The following is a 24,661-nucleotide window of genomic DNA, read 5'->3' as shown; positions in this document are numbered from 1 at the left end:
GGTTTCTAATAATAGTGACTGAATCGTTTTGAAGCTGAATGGTTGTCTATGAAATTAAGCTAAGTGAGCAGTAAAGTTCATTTGAAAGTACTGACAGAAGCACTGACTGGTCAATGACTGGTTCACAGGGGTAACGTTTCGTGAACTGCTGCTGTTCATGATTAAAAAAGAATAAGCAGACAAGCATGAAGTGAATTAAAAATCCCTTTGAATGAGCAATACTCTTCTGGTTTCAGAATTTCAAAAGCATTAAAAAAAATCATGTTTTATCATCATTTGCATTCAGTTTAAATTGAGACGTGAAATCCCTTTAGCATTTCTTTCGATTTAAGTATGTTACAGTGTTACCTTTACTGTTCGCATCCTCGCCAGTTTCTTCTTCTTCCACCTCTTCAACATCTTCCATATCCTGTTGGTCAAGTTCAGCCTGTTCTTTGCTAGTAGAAACATTCAATTCAAGAGTTGAGGGTTTGTTTTGTTTTTTTCTTTTAAGCTAAAGGACTTATTTACTAATACAACTTGTCCTGAAAAAGCTGCAGTTACAGATATTGTATTAGTTCCCAGTGTGACAACTAAACTGATGTATTCTGTTTTGTGGTTAGGTATTTGCTTTTTTTTTTTTTTTTTTTAAACTTTTGTAACTTCTTTCCACTGGTAAATTTGACCAAAATAGTAAAATTCAAATTAGAAACTTTCCACACCGACAATTTCACTTTTACTATCCTAATGAACAAATAATAATTTAGTGGTTTGCATACAAGACTAGGAATCAAGACTCAGAGTTCTAATCCTATCCTGGGGAGAAATGCCCTCTGAACTTGGTCAAATCATTTAAACCTCTACCTCTGTCCCAGCATTTCTCCCTCTGTAAAACGAGACTAACGCCACAGCGCTATTAAATCACTGAAACTGTTTTGTACCCAACGACATAAGTTTCACCCGTATCCTGTTTAAAGTAAGATTTTGCAACACTTTAAATCTACAGTATCACTTTTGTAGTATGTTTAGTAACTGACAATATGTTTGGAGGAAGCAGACTGACAGAGCCCTACATTTTGGCTTAGAACCACTGACAAAAAGAGACAGGGAAAAGAAATGTAATGTTTAACAGGACAGTGGAACAGATGATGCTGCTAGTTTTAGTAATTTAGTACATTAGTTAATTTTATTTTGTAGTTAACTAGAACATTGTTAGTTTACATTTTGCTTAATAGCTACTGCAGTTAAAATCCTAAGTGAGCACATAATAAAACGAACATGAATCCATTTGCATATTTGCTCATTTTACACCAATCTAATATATACACCTTAAAGAGAAAAAGTTACTTAGAGATCACAGCAAGTACAGGATTAATCAATACATGGCGAGACAGTTTTAGTCAAAGTCAAAGTCAATGTCCAAAAGAGTATACTTACTTGTCAATGTCTGCCATGTTCTCAGACCTCAGACAGCCTTAAAAAACCCCAAAAACATTAGTGTTAGATTTTATGTACAGAGACTATGTACACCATATATATTAAAAATGAAGTTTAGGAACTGCATAAGACATATTATCATAGTTTTCAAAGCTTATCAGTAGTTTACAAAATAGTTACTATGCTGAGGCCACAGAAGTACCCATTTGTTAGGAGTGCACACTGCACAGATTCACAATAGACTGGCAGGGACTTCAAGTTACCAACTCCAGCTCCCTGTGCTATGACAGGCCTTGTCTACACTAAGGCCTTTTCTACACTACGAAATTAGGTCGATTTTATAGAAATTGATTTTTAGAAACTGATTTTATACAGTCGATTGCGTATGTCCACACTAAGCGCATTAAGTCGGTGGAGTGCGTCCTCACTACTGTGGCTAGCATCAATTTACAGAGCGGTGCATTGTGGGTAGCTATCCCTCAGTTCCCGCAGTCTTTGCTGCCCATTGGAATTATGGGTTAAGCTCCCAATGCCTGATAGGGCAAAAACATTGTCGCAGGTGGTTTTGGATACATGTCGAATCCCTCCCTCCCTCCTTCCGTGAAAGCAAAGGCAGACAATTGTTTCATGCCTTTTTTCCTGGGTTACCGGTGCAGACACCATACCACACACAGCAAGCACGGAGCCCACTCAGCTCACCGTCACCGTACGTCTCCTGGGTCCCGCTGACAGATGCGGTACTGCATTGCTACACAGTAGCAGCTCTTTGCCTTCACGGAAGATGGTGCAGTAGGACTGATAGCCATCGTACATCTCCTGGGTGCTCCTGGCAGACCTCGGTGAGGTCGATCAGGGGCCCCTGGACAAACATGGCTATCCTCCTCTTAGAGCACTGAATGGGAGTCAGAAACTCCAGGTCATTCTCTTCTTTAAGTTTTGTCTCATGGAGATTCAATGCTGCTTGGAATATCATGCAAGCTGGAGGCTTCTGCCTCAGGCTGCTCTCCCAGCCGGCAGCACTGCGCGGTTGCACCTACCCCAGCCTACCCCTTGCTCCCATTGCTCATGAAGCCTGGGCAGTAGTAAGGAGCAGTTTAACTATAGGCTGAGAAAGTGCAGAATGGTGGTAGAATGTGCCTTTGGACATTTAAAAGCTCGCTAACACTGTTCGCTGACTAGGTCAGACCTCAGCACAACCAACATTCCCACTGTTATTGCTACTTGCTGTGTGCGCCATAATATCTGTGAGAGTAAGGGGGAGACATTTATGGCAGGGTGGGAAGTTGAGGCAAATCGCCTGGCGTCCGATTTTGAGCAGCCAGACACCAGGGCGATTAGAAGAGCACAGCTAGGCATGCTGCGCATCAGAGAGGCTTTGAAAACTAGTTTCATGACTGGCCAGGCTACAGTGTGACAGTTGTGTGTTTTTCTCCTTGCTGCAAACTTGCCCCCTTTGTTGATTTTAATTTCCCGTAAACCAACCGCCATCCCCCTTCGAAATAAAGTAACTATTGTCTTGAAACCAAGCATTTTTATTTTTTTTTTAAATTAACAGCGATAACGGACAAGGTAGCCCGGGTGGGGTGGGGAAGGACAAGGCCACATTGCTTATTGTAGCCACACTAAAAATCAAAGCTGTTTGAATGACAGCCTTCTGTTGCTTGGGCCATCCTCTGGAGTGGACGGCGGGGTGCCTGGAGCCTCTCCCCCCCCCGGTGTTCTTGGGCATCTCGGTGAGGTGGATATGGAACATGGGGTGGAGGGTAGGCGGTTATACAGTGGATGCAGCGGGGGTCTGTGCTCTTGTAAGCTTTCCTGCAGCTCCAACAGACACTTCATCATGTCCGTTTGCTCCCCCATTAGCCTCAGCATCGCATCCTGCCTCCGCTCTTCGCACTCACTAATTCTTTCCTGGTCTCTGCCACTGAATGCCTCCATGCATTAAGCTGTACCCTATCAGTGCGGGAGGACTGTATCAGCTCGGAAAACATGTAACCGCAAGTGCATTTTTTCCCGCCTTCTAATCTGCGATAACATCAGGGACAGAGATGATAGGGGGAGTGTAGAAACATTCTATACTCTACGATTCTGGGGGGACTGTATGGTCATCTGTGCTGCTGCGTTCGCCACACTGAACAAACAGGAAATGAAATTCAAAAGTTTGCGGGGCTTTTCCTGTCTACCTGGCTAGTGCATCGGAGTCCAAAGTGCTGTCCAAGGCAGTCACAATGGAGCACTCTGGGATAGCTCCTGGAGGCCAATCCTGTCGATTTGCGCCCGCACTACCTCAAATTCGACCCAGCAAGGTCGATTTTAGCACTACTCCCCTCGTCGGGGAGAAGTACAGAAGTCAATTTTAAGAGCTCTTTAGGTCAATGGAACAGGGTTGGTTGAGTGGACCCAGTCATTTTTAAATTGACCTAACGCAGCTAAATTCGACCTAACCCGGAGTGCAGACCAGGCCTAAGCCAAGATCACCCTTGTCAGGTGTTTGTCCAACCTGTTCTTAACTCCAGTGATGGGGATTTCCCTGCCTCCCTTGGAAGTCTATTTTAGTCTTTCATTACCTTTTAGACAGTTTTTCCTAATTAACCTAAATCTTCCTTGCTGCAGATTAAACCCATTGCTACTTTACATATTTTTAGTGGATATGGAGAATAACTGATCACCATCCTCTTTATAACAGCTCTACATATTTGAATACTATGATCAGGTCTCCCTTAAGTCTTGTTTTTTCAAAACTAGCCATGCCCCCCCCCCCTTTTTTTTTTTTAAAAAAAAGCAGCTTTTCCATGTGTCGGGTTGTCTCAACTTTTCATAATTTTTGTTGCTCTCATCTGGACTCTCTCCAGTTTGTCCATATCTCTCCTAAATATCTCACCCATAACTGGACACAGTACTCCAAGCTAAGGCCTCACCAGTGCCAAGAACAGGACAGTTACCTCCCATGTCTTACCTATGACACTTCTGTTAATACACCTTAGAATGATTGTCAACAATTGATACAGCTGCAAAAAAGACTAATTCAATTTGTGACCCACTATGACCCCCGATCCTTTTCAGCAGTACTACCACCTAGCCAGTTATTCCGCATTTTATAGTTGTGCATTGGATTTTTAAATTTTCAAGCGATCACTCTGCACTTGTCTTTACTGAATTTCATCTTGCTAAATTCAGACCAACGCAGCAATTTGTCAAGGTCATTTTGAATTCTAATCCTCTCCTCCAAAGTGCTTGCTGTAACCCCTCCCAACGTAGTGTTCTCGGCAAATTTTATATGCATACTTGCCACTTCAAGTCGTCAATATTTTCATTAAATTCCACCAGACCCTGCAGGACCCCACTAGATACAACCTCCCAGTTCAACAGTAAACCATTAATAACTACTCTGAGTACGGTCTTTCAACCAGTTGTGCACCCACCTTATACTCATTTAATCTAGACCACATTTCCCTAGCTTGCTTTTGAAAATGTCATGTGGGACTGTCAAATGCCTCACTTTACCCAAAAACAAAAAAAACAAAACAAAAATCCACACCCAAGACATCACATTAGGCCAGTAACCCTGTCAAATAAGGAAATTGATTGGGTTGGTATGGTTTGTTCTTGACAACTTCCATGCTGGCTATTCCTTATAACCCTATTATTCTCCAGGCACTTACAAATAGATACCCGTAACAAATATTAATCAAAGTTAAGTTGACTGGTCTATAACTCCCCAGGTCCTCTTTATTCACCTTTATAAAAAAAGACAGATACTATGTTTTTCCTTCTCCAGTCTTCCACGACCTCAACCATCCTGCAGAAGTTCTCAAAGATAACTGCTAACAGTTCTGAGACTGCTTCAGCTAGGTCCTTGAGCGTTCTAGGGTGAATTATATCAGACCCTGCCAACTTGAACACATCTAACTCATCTAAATATTCTTCAACCTGTTCTCTCCCTATTTTGGTTTGCAGTCCTTCCCCCTGGCTGTTAACTACCTCATCAGCATTAACCTTTTTAGTGTAGACTAAAGCAAATTAAGCATAACACCTCAGCTTTCTTGATGTCATCAGTTATTAGATCTCCTTTTCCACTAAGTAGGAGACCTTCACTTTTCTTCATCTTTCTCTTGCTAATGTAAAGAATCTCTTATTGCCTTCTATGTCCCCTTGCTAGGTGTAATTAACCTTCTGCCTGGGCCTTTCTAATTTTGTCCCTACATGCTTGGGTTATTCTTTTATACGCCTTGTAAGAATGTTTTTGTATATGAAAGATTATAAATGGTCTTGTCCTTTAGAATAAGTTATACTTTATGCCTTTATACTTGGTTAACCATGTATTCGATATGGAGTCTAAAATTCAAAATGGCGTGCCTGCCAAACAGCTCGACTCCATCTTTGTTTAACTTCTTGTTGAAGTTTTTGCGCCCTTTTGGAACTCTGGCAAGAAAGGCAGCCAACAGTCAGCATAGAACTGGTTCAAACAGGTTCCAGCAGGGAAACTGCCAGTTTTACCTCAGAACTTTGGCACACTTGTGCCTATATAAACTCTGAGCGCCTGCTGCCTAGTTGCTGTCCATCCTAGCAGCAGCCACGGTACAGTTGTATTTGCGTGGCTACGTGGACCAGAAGGTCAAAAGACCAGCATCTGAAGACATCAGCATTAAGAACTGTGACTGTGCTTACCAATCTCTGAACTCCACATCATTTTCAGAGAAAGGTACAGAGGTCCTGTTGATCACTCACCCCTGGGTGATGGCAGAGCCAGGCCTCTCAAGAAGCAGTCAAGACCCAAGGTCCATCAGTCGCCTGTGACAACAGTGTCGTACCATCTACTGCCTATCAACACCTAGAAATGGTACAGTATCTGGAGTATTTTTGTTTTAGGTTTATTTGTTTATTGCCAAGGTGTCTGTCTGGTTGGGCCTGGATTTTAAATCCAAATGGTCAAACCACATCTCACTGTTTCCGTTTTAAATAAAAGCTATCATCTGTTTACTTTATTCATTTGCATCACGGGATAGGGAGGTACACTATCTTTCCCTTCTAACCCCCAGATGATAGATACCGGATAAGGTCCAAAATACTGCTAACTGGCTGCAAGGTATAGCTGGCCTACACTATCCTCACCAACATAGTTAACACTGCATTAGTCACTAAACTATGTTTCCACTCTTTGTACGATTCCTTTTTAATTTTCAGCAGGATGGATAAAAATCAAGGAATTTTTTTTAAAAAAAAATTAATCTGTTTTTGATTTAAATCAGATTTTTTGATAGTTTTTTTTTTTTTATCAAAAAGCATTTTATCTATAGTTTTAATTAAGATACATCTTTGAGCTATAATGTCTGATCATGGAATAGGGATGATAAATTCTAATTCTATAGTATGAAACAATATATTCATGTAATGTTTAAGAGAAGTTTTGTAAATGAGTTCCAATAGTTCATGGGTTAGGGACCCAATTTTATGGGGTTCCAGGGGCTTCGGTATAGATTTAGGTTAATCTTTTTATCTACCCAATGGGACTCAGTGCTCAGTCAAGAAGATACCATTAGAGATGCTTAGTTTTGCAGTTCTGCAACTGTGGATTTGTGTCTCCAGAGATAACAGCAAAAATGTTTTTAAATAAACATATAGAAAGGTGAGAAACAACAGACCTCAACCCTACTGTCCCTCTGCAAATTTGTGTACAGAGTCAATCCCTCACCTCTCTCTAAAAGTGCAAAGTTTCAAAAAGTTCAATGAATAGAAGATTGTTCGGGGTGGAAATAGATCTGGACAAGGAGAAGAAGTCTGGAGATAAATCTGAGAAGGGAGGGACAGGCAGTAGAAACAAAAGTGAAACTGTTTGAGCAGCATATTCCAGAAGTCTTAAGGTCTTTCTGAATGTAGCGTAGCCTTCATTGGATTTGAGATCTACCATACCATTCTATCACTAGAAGGGAAAACCTATAATGGCAGCAGGCCTTAAAAGAGACCCAGTTTGGGAATATTTTAATGAAGTTCCTCTACTTGTGGGTAAGATAGGCATGCATGCAAAATACAAACAGCGTAACAAAGAAATGCAAGGCCTAGGTGCTTGAATGAAACATCATGAGAAGTGTTCCTTCTATGGCAGAAGCTGCACTGAAGATGATGAAAGGAACATGTCTGAACATGCAAGTTGGTAAATGTTTTTATTTCATACTTCTTTCTTAAGGACTGCCTGTCTTTCTTCTGGACTATTCTTGAATTCTCATGTTTGAGCAAAAAATATAGTTGTTACTCTATGGTACTATCATTTTAGATGCAGTTGTGATTAAATAAAATAAACAGCTGAAATAGTCAATATTCCTTTTACAATTTCACCTTTAAAGTAATACTGAGTGTCAGTGAATGCAACGAGTAATACTAAATGAGCAGTATGGTAATAATAATTAAATAACTACATTGACTTATTTTGTGTAGGAGAATCCATCCTCAACATACAGGATTCTGAACACTATGCACCTTCAGGATCACCATCATTTTCTGTAGTTTCAGTTATCTGCCAATGGTAGTGTTTCAGTCACATCATGTATGTCACATAGCCACAGTATATCACCTGTAGCAAAAAGAAAAAAAACAAAACTCCATCATCCAGAAACAACCATAGATAAGTTTGTGAAAAGAACCAGCAGATTCCAAAAAGAGGTAATTGATGAAAAAATTGCCCGGTTTGTTTATGCAACAAACTCTCCTTTCCATATGATTGAGAACCCACACTTCATTAACATGGTTAAGTCATTAAGACCAGGATACAGTCCACCCAACAGAGCAGATGTTGCAGGCAAATTGCTGGATAAAGTGTATGAAAGAGAAATTGAGCAGTGTGCAAGAAGTCTAGAGGGTAAAATTGTTAACCTGAGTCTGGATGGGTGGAGTAATGTCCACAATGATCCTGTTGTATGTGCTTGTGTGACAGAAGAAGGGAACATCTTCCTTACAGAAACAACTGATCCATCAGGAAATGCACACACAGCAGAATGCTTCCAAGTAGCAGCTGTAAAAGCTATAACAAACGGCGGGGGGAGGGGGGGGATTTCAAATGTCTAGTACACAGCTTGGTCAGAGACAATGCTGCAAATGTATCCAAGATGAGAAGAAATTTAGAAGAGAGTCCCAAGCTAACGTAGAGTTGCAGTGCTCATTTGATACACCTCCTAGCCAAAGATTTCAGTGTTCCAGAAATAAAGGCTAATATTGTTGAAATTGCAAAATACTTCTGTAACAACCACTTTGCAGCAGCTGCTCTGAAAAAAGTGGGAGGAGCCAAGCTAACTCTCCCACAAGATGTGCGATGGAACTCAGTAGTGGACTGTTTTGAGAACTATATCAAGAACTGGCCTAATACGATGACAGTTTGTGAACAAAATCGTGAAAAAATAGATGGCACTGTCACAGCATACGTTCTCAACATTGGGATTAAGAGAAATACCGAGTACCCTGAAGCCTATTTCTGTAGCCTTGAACAAAATGCAGAGAAATATCTATTTTATTGCTGATGCTGTTGAAATTTGGAAGGAACTGAGTGAGATCTTAAAAAGAAAAATATGCAATGACAGAGTTAAATTACAAGCATTAAAAAAACGAATTGGACAAGCACCATTTCCATCTCATTTTCTTGCAAATATTCTCCATACTCGGTACCAAGGTCAAACCTTAACTGCTGAAGAAGAGGAGTTGGCTATGCCATGGACATCCAGCAATCATCTCTCCATAATGCCAACTATGATAAACTTCAGACCTAAGGGTGAACCATTCAAGAAATAGATGTTTGCTGATGATGTTTTAAAGAAATTCACACCAATGAACCGGTGGACGTCACTTAAGCACTTGGATTCAGAGACTGTTGAAGTGATAATCTCATTTTTAACAGCAGTAGCTTCTTCTGCCGGTGTAATTCATTCCAAATTGAGAAATCGTTGGGACCTGAAAAAGCAGGAAAGCTCAATTTCCTTTTCCAGATTATGAACAAACAGGAAAATGAAGGTGAAGACGACCGAGTTAGCTGCAGAAGCCCATATTTTAAGTTTCTCATGTTGACCTGGCTGACCGTTGATTTTTGTTGAATTTAAAAAAAAAAAAATCATTTAACTATTTTAGTTAAAACAATTTTAACAAAAACAAACCTGATTGTAAAAAACTTGAATGTTTAAATTCAAAAATTCATATGCTTGTTTTGTTAAAATATTGTTTGCTATTGAAGAAAAAAAAATCCAGAATACGTAACATTGTTTTAGTTAAATAAAACAATTTAAAAATGTCTGTCTGGTGATGTTCTCCTCCTAAAACATGGCAAGAAAATCCTCCAAATATTAATGATTAACCTGTTGAACTGGAGATAGTTCACCTCCCAAAGACTTCATAAATATCTGCTTCAATTACCTTTGGTAAATGAAATAACCAAACAATCATTCATTTTCTGATATAGCTGTAAAATCAATCTGAAAAGTTTTCAAAATAAATGACTTCAAAAATGTATAGTGTGTAACTTATAAAAATGAAACCTACATCTATCTCTGAGTTGTGAAGAATATATATTAAGGTTATAACAACCAACAAGAATGCCCTTTTATGTAGAAATCCCTGATTAAATCGAGTCTTCCTGACTAGTAATTTAAATCATGATTTAAATCAAATCCATCCTGATTCAGGTCATTAAAGAGCTCCTGATGAAGGCCTCTTACTATTCTCATCTCTCCTTTTATATCTGGATACTTTACAGTTGTCTCCTTGAGAAACTGCCAGCTCTCCTGAACTCTTTTTCCCAGCATTCCCTGAAGGAAGGTGGTTGTGGCGTGCAGGAAACTCTGTGCAAGCCCAGGACCTAGCATCAGGCTGTTTCTCCCTCTGGATCCCTGGGCTCTAGGAGGGTTGGGGCTGAGAGTGTCTGGGCTGTGGGGGCCTGCAGTTGGCCTCTGGAGGAAACGTAGTCTGAATGTCTGGGCTGGGGGGGGAGGGGACACACAAGGCTAGGTCTGAGGTGAGAAGAGAAGGGCAGAGAAGCAGGAATAAGGTGTAGGGGTTTCTTTAACTCTCTACTCCTGGGGGAATGTGTGTGTCCGTATAGTTATGGACATACTTGCTGACAGGTATTTTGAAATAAGTTACCAAAATAATTGAAACTGGCGTGATTATAGAGTGTTATTTTGACAAATAAAATTCTGCAAATTTTAAAATATGGTGTGCAGAATTTAATTTTTTGGCGCAGAATTCCCCCAGGAGTAAACCCAGTACAGTTTTACAGGGATTCTTGAAGAATACAAGTATTAAGACAAAGCACAAGTAATGTTACACTGCATTTTCAAACAGCAAATTGGTATGTAACATTACTAAATTTGCCAGAGTACGACACAGGATACTTGGTGGTAACATTTTAGGGTTAAATCATCATAACTCAAAGTTACATGTTTAAATGTGTGCTGTATCGCTAATGCCAGCCTCTCATTCAATAGCAATACTCGTTTATTTCTTGGATTAGAGAACTTTTTTAATACAGTAACTTAGTCAGGCCAAGTACAAACCTACCTGAAGTCATGCCTCCACTACTCCTACCCATGCTATTCCAGCTATACTACTATTCAAGCTCACGCTAGCTTGATTAGAGTTCGCACAAGTATGCATAAGAGAGCAGAAGAATCACACCCCTAGCTCATGCTACAGATGTAGTCAATGTTCAGAACATTAAATCACGAAATACTGAATAATTGTCATTAATTCATTTTAATCAGAAGACCAACTTTGATGGTGTGTACACTTCGGCGTATTCGAAGCAAGAGGCTAAACACTCTAATGGATTGTTTCTGATACTGAGCAAATTCTATTCCGGAGGCGGCCAAACTTGCTTACCATCTGAATTGCACATAATAATTTTCATAATTTCAAAAGCTGGGCACACCTGCCAGGATTCTGGGCTTTAGCACTGCAGAGCTGCCTTCTGGTGCTCGTGCAGAAATCCAAAGCTCTTCTGCCCACCCACCCCCCCCCCACCAGTTTGGTAGGCAGAGAATGGGGGGGGGGGGCGCCACGCATGGTGGGCTCCACGAGCTGCCCTTTTAACTGTAAATGAGACACATGTGGCTTGCAATCCATGGTTTGGCCACCCCCATTCTATTCCCTACAGCAAGGTCCTAAAGATTTTAGTTTAAAAACAACAAAAACTTTTGTTACGATGATGAAATGGGACGCCATGACTGTTCCAGTAAGACAGGGACAATATGGTCACTTTTAGGACACGCATAAGAATCTAGTCAACTTGAGTTTACACTAATTTAGCCAACTACAAATATGAAAATTACGTGAACAAAGTTTTGGCCAAGTCATTAAACTCTAATATTAAAGTAGTCAGTAAAAAGACAACACTTTGTCCAAATGGTAGAGTTGAGGTTTATCAGAACCCCATATATTTCATCAAGTGTCCCACAACTTCCCACTGAATTGCATCCAATGAATGTGACCACTGAAATATGTTCATTTTGAAATTAAAGCCAATTTAGAGGTTAGAAGTGTATATTCTTTAACAGTAAATCTATGTTAAAAAACTAGGAACTCACTTTACTCTATGACTGATTGTGACCTCAGTTTCTCTTCAGCAATGGAAAATAACCTGCTGCAAGGTTACCATTCACTCAAGAATCAACATCTATCAAAACACACATGCGCACACTTCATTGTGTGTAGGAATAAAAAATGATATGCCAAAAAAAAAAAAAAAAAGGTTTATCTGGGTGGAAATAGAAGGGTACAAGTGCAAAGGTCCTGGAAAGACATTCTCCATAGGAGCAATTTACTTATGGGCAGTAGAAGGGTCATGGAGAAGAAACAAGAGCTGACAGATGAGGTAGAGGTAGGATAGATTATGGAACTGAATTAGGAAAGCCAACTCTGACATCAGGGGTGTTATTAATACTCAAAGGTTCATGAGGTATGCTGCTGCTGCTTTGCTTTGGAGACAGGCAGTCACAGTTGCCCCTAACCTGACTTCACATGCAAGCAAGGCGACTCAGTGGCCCCTTCCTCCAGTTGTGCAACTGCTGTTGCTTCAGAGTAACAGTTTTCCACACTGAAGTGTATTTTGCCTGCAAACACATTCAATCCATAAATTCACAAGTCTGATTGGTTTTATTTTAAAGGAATCTAAAAATCAAGAAGATTTTAGAAAGAGGATATCATCTCAACATCAAATTTAATGAAACAATGAGACAGTTTTCAATTACACTTGAAACACTGGTAAGTTTTGGTTTTGGTACTTTAATAGTGGCCAAAAAACATTTTTACCCAAAAACAGTATTGAAGTCATTAACATACATTTGACTAAATTAGTAGATTAAAATGTGAGTTCATGCTAAATGAGCACGATGCTAGAAATATTAAAGTCTCACAGCAAAGAAAAATATGTTACATAACCAAAGTATGGAAGTGCCAAATGCAGCTCCATAGTTAAGGCTGAATTCTGTTTTGCACTTAAAGCATAGATTCACTCTGTATTATAAAAACATGGGATTATCCTCCAGAAGTTTATAGCTCTTATGCTTTGAGTACAGAAGGATTTGTTAGTTCTCAGCAAATTCAATTAATTAGTTTGAGTAAAAAACTAAAAGTTGTGTCTCATTAAATAATATCTGCATCAGTCTTTTTCCTGAATCATCTTAAAATGAGTACAGGCTTTATATTTTCCATATTATTAAAATCAGTGAAATCTTATGTATAGTCTACAAAGACAACTCATCAGATATAATCAAATTAATAATTTTTTTGTGTCCAATTGTTCTATTATATACACTTACAAAAAGAGTTAGGTCAGTAGCTCAGGTAATTAAAATAGGTCCACTGAGATCAAAGGACAGAACCAAACACCGTCCTCTACAGCTAATCTGCATGTAACAACTCTATTTGTTGTAATGAGTTAGCAGTAAGACTGGAGATACGTCAAGAGTTTCAATGGCAGGTCAGAGAACAGTGATCAGTTGAGCTCCTTAAAGTCCATGGCCGTGTGCTAGCTTTGGACATCAGCATCTTAGCCCTGGTCTACACTACGGGTTTAGGTCGGATTTAGCCCTGCACCTGTGCACACTACAAAACCATTTTTTCCGACTTTAAGGGCTCTTAAACCCGGTTTCTGTACTCCTCCCCGACGAGTAGATTAGAGCTAAAATCGAGCTTGCTGGGTCCAATTTGGGGTAGTGTGGACGCAATTCGATGGTACTGGCCTCCGGGAGCTATCCCAGAGTGCTCCATTGTGAATGCTCTGGACAGCACTCTCAAATCAGATGTACTGGCCAGGTAGACAGGAAAAGCCCTGCAAACTTTTGAATTTCATTTCCTGTTTAGCCAGCGTGGTGAGCTGATCAGCACAGGTGACCATGCAGTCCCAGAATTGCAAAAGAGCTCCAGCATGGACCAAACGGGAGGTATTGGAGACAAATCCGTGCTATCAGAACTCCGTTCGAAAAGACAAAATGCCAAAATATTTGAAAAAAATCTCCAAGGGCATGAAGGACAGAGGCTGTAACAGGGACCTGCAGAAGGACAGCGTGAAACTTAAGGTGCTCAGGCAAGCCTACCAAAGAACCAGAGAGGCAAACAGCTGCTCTGGGTCAGAGCCCCAGACATGCTGCTTCTATGATGAGCTGCATGCAATTCTAGGGGGTGCCCCTACAACTACCCCAGCCCTGTGCGTGGACTCCATCAATGGACTCTCACAAAACAAGGATGGAGATTTTGGGGACGGGGAAGATGAGGAGGAGGAGGACGAGGTTGAACACAGCAAGCAAGCAGAGAAACCGTTTTCCCCAACAGCCAGGAACTGTTTCTCACCCCGGAGACAATACCCTCCCAATCCACCAAAGGTAGGCTCCCGGACCTAGAAGGCGGAGAAGGGACCTCTGGTGAGTGTACCTTTGTAAATATAATACACGGTTTAAAAGCAAGCGCATTTAATGATTAATTTGCCCTGAAGATTTGGGATGCATTCATGGCCAGTACAGCTACTGGAAAAGTCTGTTAATGTGTATGGGGATGGAGCGGAAATCCTCCAGAGACATCTCAATGAAGCTCTCCTGGATGTACTCCCAAAGCCTTTGCAAAAGGTTTCTGGGGAGGGCAGCCTTATTCTGTCCTCCATGATAGGACACTTTACCACGGCAGGCCAGCAGCACGTAGTGTGGAATCATTGCATAAGAAAGCATGGCAGCGTATGGTCCCGGTGTTTGCTGGCATTCAAGCAACATCTGTTCTTTACCTCTCTGTGTTATCCTCAGGAGAGGGATATCATGGTCACCTGGTTGAAATAGCGGAATTTCATTCAGGGGACATTTAGAGGTGGCCATGCCTGCTGGGCTGTTTCCCTGTGGCTGAACAGAAGTCATCCCCACTGTTAGCCACGCGGTGTGGGGAGGGGTGAAGCGATCATCCCAGAGATTGGGTGTGGGGGGGAGGGGGGGCTTAATGTGATTTGTACGGCACGTTAACCCGAAAACTGCAGCCCCTCCTTTTAAATGGCCAACCCATTTTAAAGGGCCAACCTAACGGTGCTTGGTATGTGAAATGAGGGTGCTGCTGTTTGAAACCATTTCCACATGTTAGGAAGGTTAAAGAAGCCAAAAGACTGTGGCTTACCAGGTCTGCCTGCAAGCCGAACTCTGTTGCCCGCCAGCCCTATGTGCGTGATCTCTCACACCATACCGGCAGGCCTTCAATATAAGAGGCAAAATGCAATCTTGTAAAGAAAGCACAAGTGCTATGTAATGTTAACAGCTTGGTTCACTGTGAAAGAGTTTACCCATTGTTCTCTAACATGTCTCTTTTTAAAGACTAATCTCCTCCTGGTTGAGGTGCAGAAAAGGCAGCAGGAACACAGCCTGCCGCTGCAGCACCTGTGTAACCAACTGCCCTCCTCTTCAAATTCCATAGCCTCCTCACCCAGACTCCCAAGAAAGTGGTGGGGGGACCTTTGGGCATCCAACCACTCCACCCCAGAGGACTGCCCAAACAGAAAGCTGGCATTCAATAAGGTTTGAAGTGCAGTGTGGCCTTGTCCTTCCGTCCTCCCTTCCTCCCCCACTCCACCTGGTGCTTCCCTCCCCCCCACCCCTCCCGGGCTACCTTGGCAGTTATCCCCCCATTTGTGTGACGAATTAATAAAGAATGCATGAATGTGAAACAACAACGACTTTATTGCCTCTGCAAGCGGTGATCAAAGGGGGGAGGGGAGGGCGGCTGGCTTACAGGGAAGTAGAGTGAACCAAGGGGGAGGGTTTTCATCAACAAACAAACAGAACTTTCAAACCGTAGCCGGGCCAGTCATGAAACTGGTTTTCAAAGCTTCACTGATGCGCAGCGCACCTGGCTGTGCTCTTCTAACTGCCCTGGTGTCGGGCTGCGCATAATCAGCGGCCAGGCAATTTGCCTCAACCTCCCACCCCACCATAAACGTCTCCCCCTTACTCTCACAGATATTGTGGAGAGCACAGCAAGCAGTAATAACAATGGGAATATTGGTTTCGCTGAGGTCTAACCGAGTCAGTTAACTGCGCCAGCGCGCTTTTAAACGTCCAAAGGCACATTCTACCACCATTCTGCACTTGCTCAGCCTATAGTTGAACAGCTCCTGACTACTGTCCAGGGTGCCTGTGTATGGCTTCATGAGCCAGGGCATAAGGGGTAGGCTGGGTCCCCGAGAACTATAGGCATTTCAACATCCCCAACAGTTATTTTCTGGTCTGGGAAGTAAGTCCCTTGCTGCAGCCATTCCCACAGACCAGAGTTCCTGAAGATGCGAGCATCATGTACCTTTCCCGGCAATCCCTCGTTGATGTTGGTGAAATGTCCCTTGTGATCCACCAGTGCTTGCAGCACCATTGAGAAGTACCCCTTTTGGTTTATGTACTGGCTGCCTTGGTGGTCCGGTCCCAAGGTAGGGATATGCGTTCTGACTATTGCCCCACCACAGTTAGGGAATCCCATTGCAGCAAAGCCATCCACTATGACCTGCACATTTCCCAGAGTCACTACCCTTGATAGCAGCATCTCAGTGATTGTGTTGGCTACTTGCATCACAGCAGCCCCCACAGTAGATTTGCCCACTCCAAACTGATTCCCGACTGACTGGTAGCTGTTTGGCATTGCAAGCTTCCAGAGGGCTATCGCCACTTGCTTGTGAACTGTGAGGGCAGCTCTCATCTTGGTATTCATGTGCTTCAGGGCAGGGGAAAGCAAGTCACAATGTTCCATGAAAGTGCCCTTACGCATGCGAAAGTTCCGGAGCCACTGAGAATCACCCCAGACCTGCAACACTATGCGGTCCCACCAGTCTGCGCTTGTTTCCCGGGGCTAGAATCAGCGTTCCACGGCATAAGCCTGCCCCAGTAACACCAGGGTGGCCAAATTTCCAGAGCCCGTACTTTGAGAGACGTCTGTATCCATGTCCTCATCACTCTCCTTACTGCGCTGCCATCGCCTACTCGCCTGTTTTTGCAGGTTCTCATTCTGCATATACTGCACGTGGTGTTTAGAGCTGTCACAACTGCCACGGTGATCTGCGCGGGCTCCATGCTTGCCGTGATATGGCACGAGCAGGAGAGCAGAGTGGAAGCGGAACCAGCTGGTGGATGACAATTGTTGGCCGTTGCCTTCATGGAGGGAGAGGAGGGGAAAGCAAGGGGCAGGCTGGCAACAGACGGTGCTGCTGGCTGGGAGAGCAGCCTGAGGCAGAATGGCCCCCTCAAGGATTGAACTCACAACCCTGGGTTTAGCAGGCCAATGCTCAAACCACTGAGTTATCCCGCTGCCAAACAGTAATAAGCTTTAAAAATATAAAGCTGCAAAACACTGGGTAGCTAATGGGTTTTAGCAACTACGGTTATGAATTAGGTTACAGAGGATTCAAAACCCCATTATGGCTGGCTCCTCAGATATTTTTGCTCACATCCCCATGCACCAGTGCTTAAGGATTTTGTTTGTGAATTAGGGCTTTTTATTGCCATTTGTTAGATCAGTGAGCGGGAAATGTTATTTGGGGCATGAAAACAGAAGCTAATAGAAGCAACATAGGGTGGGAGAGGGAAAAAATCTGTAAAAGTGTTGGAATCTTTCCCAAGCCTTCAATTATATGCCACACTTAGTTTGTTATACTAGAACGGTTTTTCATAGTGGAAAGTTGTGTGCCATAATCACCTCAGAATCTCTTAAAACTTTAAGCAAATGAGCCATACTCTGTAATAAAGCTGGAACGTGGCCATCATTAGTAGATTAGTGGTGTGCTTTTTACTCTGCCATGGACCTCGTCACTTGACATTTACAATTAATATGTGCATGCTTTTGTTGTGGTTTATTGCTATAGTGGCTTTTCCAGGCTGCAGTAACTGAAACTTACAAAAGTTCAAGACTGCTGCTGGCTACCCTCTCTGATTCTACAAACAGTGAATTGGTTGCTGAAAAAAGGAAAGGTTTCTTTTTAAAAATCAGGTTTAAAAGACTAGTTTCCATGGGAACAGGAATGAACTGCAGCCAGCAGTAGAGGAGTTAGCTACTCAGTGGCTTCAGGCTTGGAGCTGTCGAGTTTTCTGCCTTGTCAGACATTAGGTTTCAAAAGACTTCTTCAAAGTACTTAATTTTGAAGCACTTTTCAACATTTTAAGAGACTTTTAAAAAAGCTTTATTCAGGTACAGCTGTTAAAAATATGCTTACTTAAGACAGCGGAAGAAAATCCACCTTCATGTTGCACAACGCTCCAAAGCAGTTGGGGGCAGCATGTGGCCAGTCAGGGTAATCCACTGGCAGGCCGCAAGATTGGTCAATGTAAATGACCTTCCGCAGGCACTGCTACCTGCAGCTCCCAGTGGTTGCAGTTTGCCGTTCCTGGCCGACGGGAGCTGTGGGAAACAGCGGTCAGCCCAGTTCCCGCAGCTCGCATTGGCTGGGAACAGCAAACCGCGTCCATGCCTGCGGACAGTTGATGTAAACAAACTGTCTCATGGCCCACCGGCGGATTACCCTGATGGGCCACGTGCAGGCCATACCCCTGCTCCATAGGCTTGCAGATATGGGATATCTGGGTAATTGTCAACCTTTGTTGCATCTGATTGTAAGTGACCTCAACAGCCAGCTGACATTATCCTTTCCTTCAGCTGGTTTTGAAATGTGTATGAACTGATCGTGTCAGATAAACTATTAAACTGACCCCTGCTGCCCTAAATTGTTTTGCCAAATTGCTCCACTGCGCGTATCCCTTTCTGGCATCTCTGCCAACTCCCAGATAACTCCTCTGCAGAATTGGGCATGGAGAATAAATAATACATTGAAGTCTTTGGATGAATATTTGATAGTTTTGTGGGGTTTTTTTTCCCCCAATACATGATGTAACTAGCCCTCACAACATCCCTTCATGATCAGCATTATTGCCTTTTTATTGATGGTGAAATGGAGAAACTGAGGCAGTCTGTTAAAACTGGAATTAGTGTTTAAGTCCCTGATTCTTAGCTCTAGTTTTAGACCACTAGATTATATGGTACTTCTCTATTAATATAGAATTAAAGCTTGTATGGTATAGCGAGTATTGAGAGCGTGTGGCCTGTATTCTAGGTCCCTACATTCTAATTACCCCACTTTTAGAACCAGTTCAGAGAGTCTGAATCAGTAATAGAATAAAGGGGTAGAATTAATTGTCTGTCATAGTTTTAAACTAATTCTGTAGTACATTTCCTTACTCACTTGACCAGAGTCTGGGATCCTATTCTATCTTCCCAGCAAGGGTAAATTACAAGCACTCAGGGCAGGTCTACACTTAAAATGCTGCATCATCATAGCTGCAGCACATAAGTGAAAACATTCCTGTGCTGACAGGACAGCACCTACCATCAGCATAGTTAATCCACCTCTGCAGGAGGTGGTAGCTATGTCTGTGGGAGGTCGCCTCCCGACATAGTGTTGTCTACACAGGACTAGGTCGGTATAACTACGTCGCTCAACGGAGTGGATTGTTCACACCCCTGAGTGATGGAGTTACACTGATGTAAGTATCATACAGACCTAGCCTCAGAAGGCTACAAACTAGCAGAGGGGTTGTTGAGTGCTTGTTGACGGAATTGTTTATTATCTGATGGAAACTTGCAAGAGAAGCTTTTTTTATGTAGAAAAAAATCAAACCCTTTTGTTAGAACCAGCCCAGGAGTTGCCCAGAAGACTTCTGTACAAGCCCATGTAGATATTTGTCCTTTATTAATCTGAGCAGTTCTTGTTTATCCTTGATAGGAGGAGCGAAATTGAAGCTCCATGAGTTCTTAAATGGTAGTTTGCTTGTAGATAATTTGAGAGTTGAAGTCTAAGGAAAGTTACTGCTGTCTTAGGGTATGTCTTCACTTGCAACATTAAAGTGCTGCCGCACGGTGTAGTCACAGCACCAGCATTAGGAGAGAGCTCCGAACTTCCCACTTTTAATGTGATACCTGCTGGGTGAATGGGCAACACAATGGCAGGTGAAATTCAATGTTCTGAACTGTTCACACACTTGAACGAGCTCTAAATAGCGCTGGCCAGGAAAAAAAAAATTTGTTAAGAAAAAATTCACATCTGAAAGATTCCCCCCCCCCCGCTTTTTTTTTGGGGGGGGGGGGGGGGGGAAGTGTCCTGAACTGGGACAAACCACCAAAAACATGAAAAAGTTCACAGGAAGGGTTTAAGAAAAAAAATATGGCTTGAGAGAACCAAAACAGAATTTTTCAGCTTCCTGGTGCCCCCTAGAATGCTTGGGCAATTCTAATAAATGATGCTGCTGCAAAGTTTCTAGTCGATCATAAAATTCAGGAATATTTCTGCAAATTTAAGGTCCAGCCTGCTGGGGAGTACATGAGGCCTGAGCTGTACAATTACATGCCTCCTCTGCACTGAATTTTATTGCATCTACAAAATCTGCTAAACGCATAAGAAATCTTCAACAGGCTGCCCACATTGTGTTTTTAAATCCAATTAAGTCAATCAGGAGCTAAAATGGAGACGTCTTCAAGCACCTTCTGTAAAATCTTCCACACATATGTTGATTGGATTACATGTAAAAGCATTTGTATATAAAAGCTAAAACCTAGATGTGATTTAGGTGGCAATGAGTGTTAGTTCATTAACCTTATGCTTCTGCAGGCCAGGGTCAGTTAGTGGCATTAACAATTTATTTGTAGTTAACTAACTTTAGTTATATACAACTTTTGAGTGCAAAGAATCCCAAAGCAATTTACAAACAAACTGATCTACAACATGTACTAACAGCTGTTGTAAGATACTGCAGAGCAAATCTACAGTTTAGGATAGATGGAATGTAGTTAGAATGCAGTTACCCAAACTAGGAAGTGACAGGACAATAAGTTCAACATACTACTCTCGAAAGTCATGGGCTCTAACCACAAGCAATTAGGAACCAGCTTTAACATTTCATCTGGTGGCACCTTCTTAAACCCTAGTGACAGGCTGAAGTATTGGTTCAGTATTAATTTAGAGAGTCAAGTATGCCACCCATTTTGTGGATTAATCGGATTTTGTACATGCTCACAGAATAATGGATGACAATATTTAAAATACAACAAATGTTACCACTGTCTGCAGCATCCAGCTGTTTAAGTTCCCCATACAAGTATTGACCAGGCCTAAACCAGTTTAGTTTGAGACAGAACATGTGCACAGCCCAAAGCCATATGACTGCAGACCACAAAATCAGTTGGTGTTCAAACACTGTACCAGCAGAAACACCTAATGTTTTGAAACAACATCTGCTGGACCTTAATTGACATTCCCTGAGCGATGAACCATAGATGGAAGCCGTGTCTTGCATCCCTTGGGATAATGCAAAAAAAATCAAGACACTCAACCGCTCCAAAAATTGTTTTTATTACTTTGACAGCTACACCTCTACCCCAATATAACACGGTCCTCGGGAACCAAAAAAATCTTACCGCGTTATAAGTGAAACCACGTTATATCAGGGTAGAGGAATTAGAGTGTACAAAGAAATAATGTGCTTTGAAATTTTACTAGGAAAGATATTTTTATTCCTTTAGGATAAAAGCGTTTGTAAACTTGCAAACTAAATCATTTTTGTTAGTGGGGCAGAGGGTTTCGGGCAGGGGCGCAGGAGGGACGGAGGAGCTGAGCGAAGCGGTGGCCGCAAAACCACCCAGCCTGGCAGAGCACGCAGCACCCCCTGGCCGGTGCGCAGGAGGGAGGCAGGAGCTGAGCGAAGCGGCGGCAAAACCACCCAGCACGGTGGAGCACACAGCACCCCCTGGCCAGGGTGTGGAGCCGGGGCTACAGCACAGACCCACTCCCTCCGGCCGCAGGCACTCGGGCTGGGGCATGAACTTCCAGCCATGAGCCGCCCCCCGGGTTGCCGCAGACTGGCCGAGCCCCACCGCAGCCCCGTCTGAACCAACCCATTCCCCTTCCCCCCCTATGGCCCCATTATCCAACCCCTCGGCCCCAGCTTGGCACCCTTACCATGCCCCTCACAGCAGCATGTGGGAGCCAGACACACTGATGCGCTAGTCTGCCGAAGCACGCAGCCCCGCCCCCCAGAACCCTGCTTTACCTCGTTATATCCAAATTTGCATTATATCGGACCACGTTATATCGGGGTAGAGGTGTACTTAGTTTCTGACATTTCTCTGATAATGAATATGTTTATTTCATGTGGTTACTTTGTACTTTGAAAGTTCAGATAATGGACAACTTTTTACCATGTCACTGACTTGCAGAAATTCAATTTAGTAGAATATGGTGACATTCTCAGGAATGCAGTCTCCGCCTAGAATAACCAAGTCTCATATCAAGAAAGAAGTGCTGCGGGGAAGCTTTGCAACATACCTGTACAATGCCTACCTCTGCTCAATGTCATCAGTTCACATAAGAGAACATCTTCACAAGTTTGTGTGAATGACAGATTAAAACAATAAATTTTCTAAATTTATAATTTACAAGTCTGTGATTTCATTTTAAGTTCAGTAGAATTCTGATAAGAGCTTGAAAAGTTTACCAGACACAAAATACACACACAGGGCAAGGCCCTGGTAAGAAACCTAGCATCCAAAGCTGCTAAGAATAGTGCTTCCATACACTTTCCAGAACCTCTAAACTGCTCTCAAGGGAAGAATCTTCACTTCTCTCCCCCCAGAGCTTCATGCCTGATGTGAGGAGGAGCAGAATTCTCTGGTACCCTTCCGCCACTACTCCAGTCTCCTGGTCTTTTGATTCCTCTTCCCCTGTGAGTCTCTCAGTGTCTACCTCTGCTGTTGCTGGTCGTAACTTTTCCCAAGGAACTACAGCATGCTGTACAAAAGTCTTCCACCAAGTTCCAAACAGCAGCAAGGAATCTAACAAATCTTATGAACTGCACTTTGCTACTGCTGCAGAGGCACTGAATGTCTGGCTACAGACTAAGGAAAACATCAGCATATTGATTACCCTCTGTTCACTTTTGGAGAATTATTTTACCAACCAAATAGAGACAGAATTTTTTTTTTTTTATTAAGCTGAATTTCTATAGAAATTCCTGTTGTAAGTGCTTTCCCTGGCTTCTTGGAGTCAGTGGATTTTCTGAAGTCTAAATTCTGATATCACCAGTAATATTATGCAACTCGTAACAATATAAAAGCAACCCATCAACACTGCTTGAAACTTGCTCCAGGGGGTGGAGGTTACTAATATGTCAAGTTTCCTTTCTGACAAGGGAAGCTACCTCTCATCATCACTTACAGCCACTAATGGTACTTTAAACGCGACCTTTACATGGAATTGTGAGTAAGCGCCAAGAACGAAGCCCAGAGGGGACTAGCAGGCTGCGCTCAACTCACTAGATACCATGCATCGGGGGAGGCTAGGAACTGAGCGGACAGAGCTCTTCGACAAGGCAGGGAGCGCAAGCGATCCACCGCCAGGCTCTGAATCGCTGGGTCCCCCTGTCAGTAACAAGTTGCGCAGTACATTAGCTTCGACGCTCCCCGGGGAGAGAGCAAGGAGCCATAGCTAGCACCAGGCGCCCTTCACTACCCTCCCCAGACGCATCTCCTGCCCCACGCCAACAACCTCCCCCCGCCACAGACACATACCCCACACACAGCCCCCCCCCCCCGGCCAATCCACCTCAGCACAGCCTCCCCTGCTCACCCCTACCCGCACTCCGACTCTCCCCCCCACCCCACACACGCACATGAGCATCGGGCGGGGCAGCGCCCCGGGGAAGGTCGGAGGCAGCCCCGTCCCCACGTGCTACTTACTACCAGGCAGACCGACCTCTCCCCACCCCGCGCCAGGCCCAGGGCAGCGCGGCCTAGTGCCACCCCAGCGGCCATGGCGGCCCCGGAGGAGGCGACTAACCGGCGCTGCTCCCCGGGGCGGAGCAGAAAGGCCCCGCGGGAGGGGAGGGCCCCCGCGCCGCGCAGACACCGGGACAACCGACTCCGTCCGGCCCGGCCCAGTCCCGGCCGCATCCGGTCCCGGCCCACCCCTGCCTGGCGACCCCGGAACAGGGGCCCGGCCCGGCCAGGCTGAAGGGCGCCTCCCCCGAAGCTGAGCGGACCCCCACCCGCCCAGAGCCGGGCGCCGTGATTCCGCAACGGCCCCCGCCAGCCGCTCCCCCCTCCTCAGTACCTGCGCCGAACCGGGGCTCGCAGTGACTCAGGAGCGAGGACGAGGTGCCGCGCGACTGGCGGTAAAAAGACCCAAGCTCCCGCCGCTCGCGCTCATATAGAAATAACGTCACCACGTAACCCCCCCTCCCCTCCCCTCCCCGCGCGCCCCTGTCCCCAGGCAACGCGCGCGCGCCGGGGTGAGCGCCTAGGCGGGAGCTGTCCGGCATCAGCCCCGCCCCCCATGGGCCGGATAGCAAGGCGCGCGGTCTTCTCCTGGCCAGCCACACCAGCACACACACTGCATGCATCCGATGAGTGTGTTCATGTCACACACACACACTCATCGGATGCATGCAGTGTGTGTGCTGTTGTGGCTGGCCAGGAGAAGAGACATCCCCCAGGCCCTGTCTGAGATCTTACACACACACTGCGTGCATCCGATGAAGTGAGCTGTAGATCACGAAAGCTTACGCTCAAATACATTTGTTACTCTCTAAGGTGCCACAAGTCCTCCTTTTCTTTTTGCGGATACAGACTAACAGGGCTGCTACTCTGAAACATACCGAATACAGTTCCAAGCGCCACGTGTGATCCCTCACACACACTGTGAACACTCACAGCCATCTTCAGC

At 43.8% G+C, this 24,661-nt stretch overlaps 1 protein-coding gene across 7 annotated transcripts in view; it reads right to left on the bottom strand.

Annotated features, from left to right (window-relative positions):
• The window catches only part of NAP1L1 (nucleosome assembly protein 1 like 1), a 55,428-nt gene extending 31,261 nt beyond the window's left edge, over nt 1-24,167 (bottom strand). For 5 of the 7 annotated variants that reach the window (XM_074942020.1, XM_074942017.1, XM_074942018.1 and 2 more), the window contains exons 1-3: nt 24,050-24,167; nt 1,417-1,453; nt 349-437 (exon numbers count right to left, since the gene is read on the bottom strand). In XM_074942020.1, coding sequence (XP_074798121.1) covers nt 349-437; nt 1,417-1,433 — 106 coding nt within the window. In that variant the 5' untranslated portion in view covers nt 1,434-1,453; nt 24,050-24,167. Of the gene's footprint in view, nt 1-348; nt 438-1,416; nt 1,454-7,829; nt 7,972-24,049 lie in introns of those variants that run through there. The other 2 variants (XM_074942015.1, XM_074942014.1) reach the window with 2 other exon arrangements.
• Between the last annotated feature and the right edge of the window lie 494 nt (nt 24,168-24,661).

This window comes from Natator depressus, chromosome 1, assembly GCF_965152275.1.
Source record: "Natator depressus isolate rNatDep1 chromosome 1, rNatDep2.hap1, whole genome shotgun sequence".
In the NCBI taxonomy this organism is placed as follows: domain Eukaryota; kingdom Metazoa; phylum Chordata; order Testudines; family Cheloniidae; genus Natator; species Natator depressus.
The sequence above is the reverse complement of the archived record's forward strand: the minus strand, read 5'-3'. Positions and strand labels throughout refer to the sequence as shown.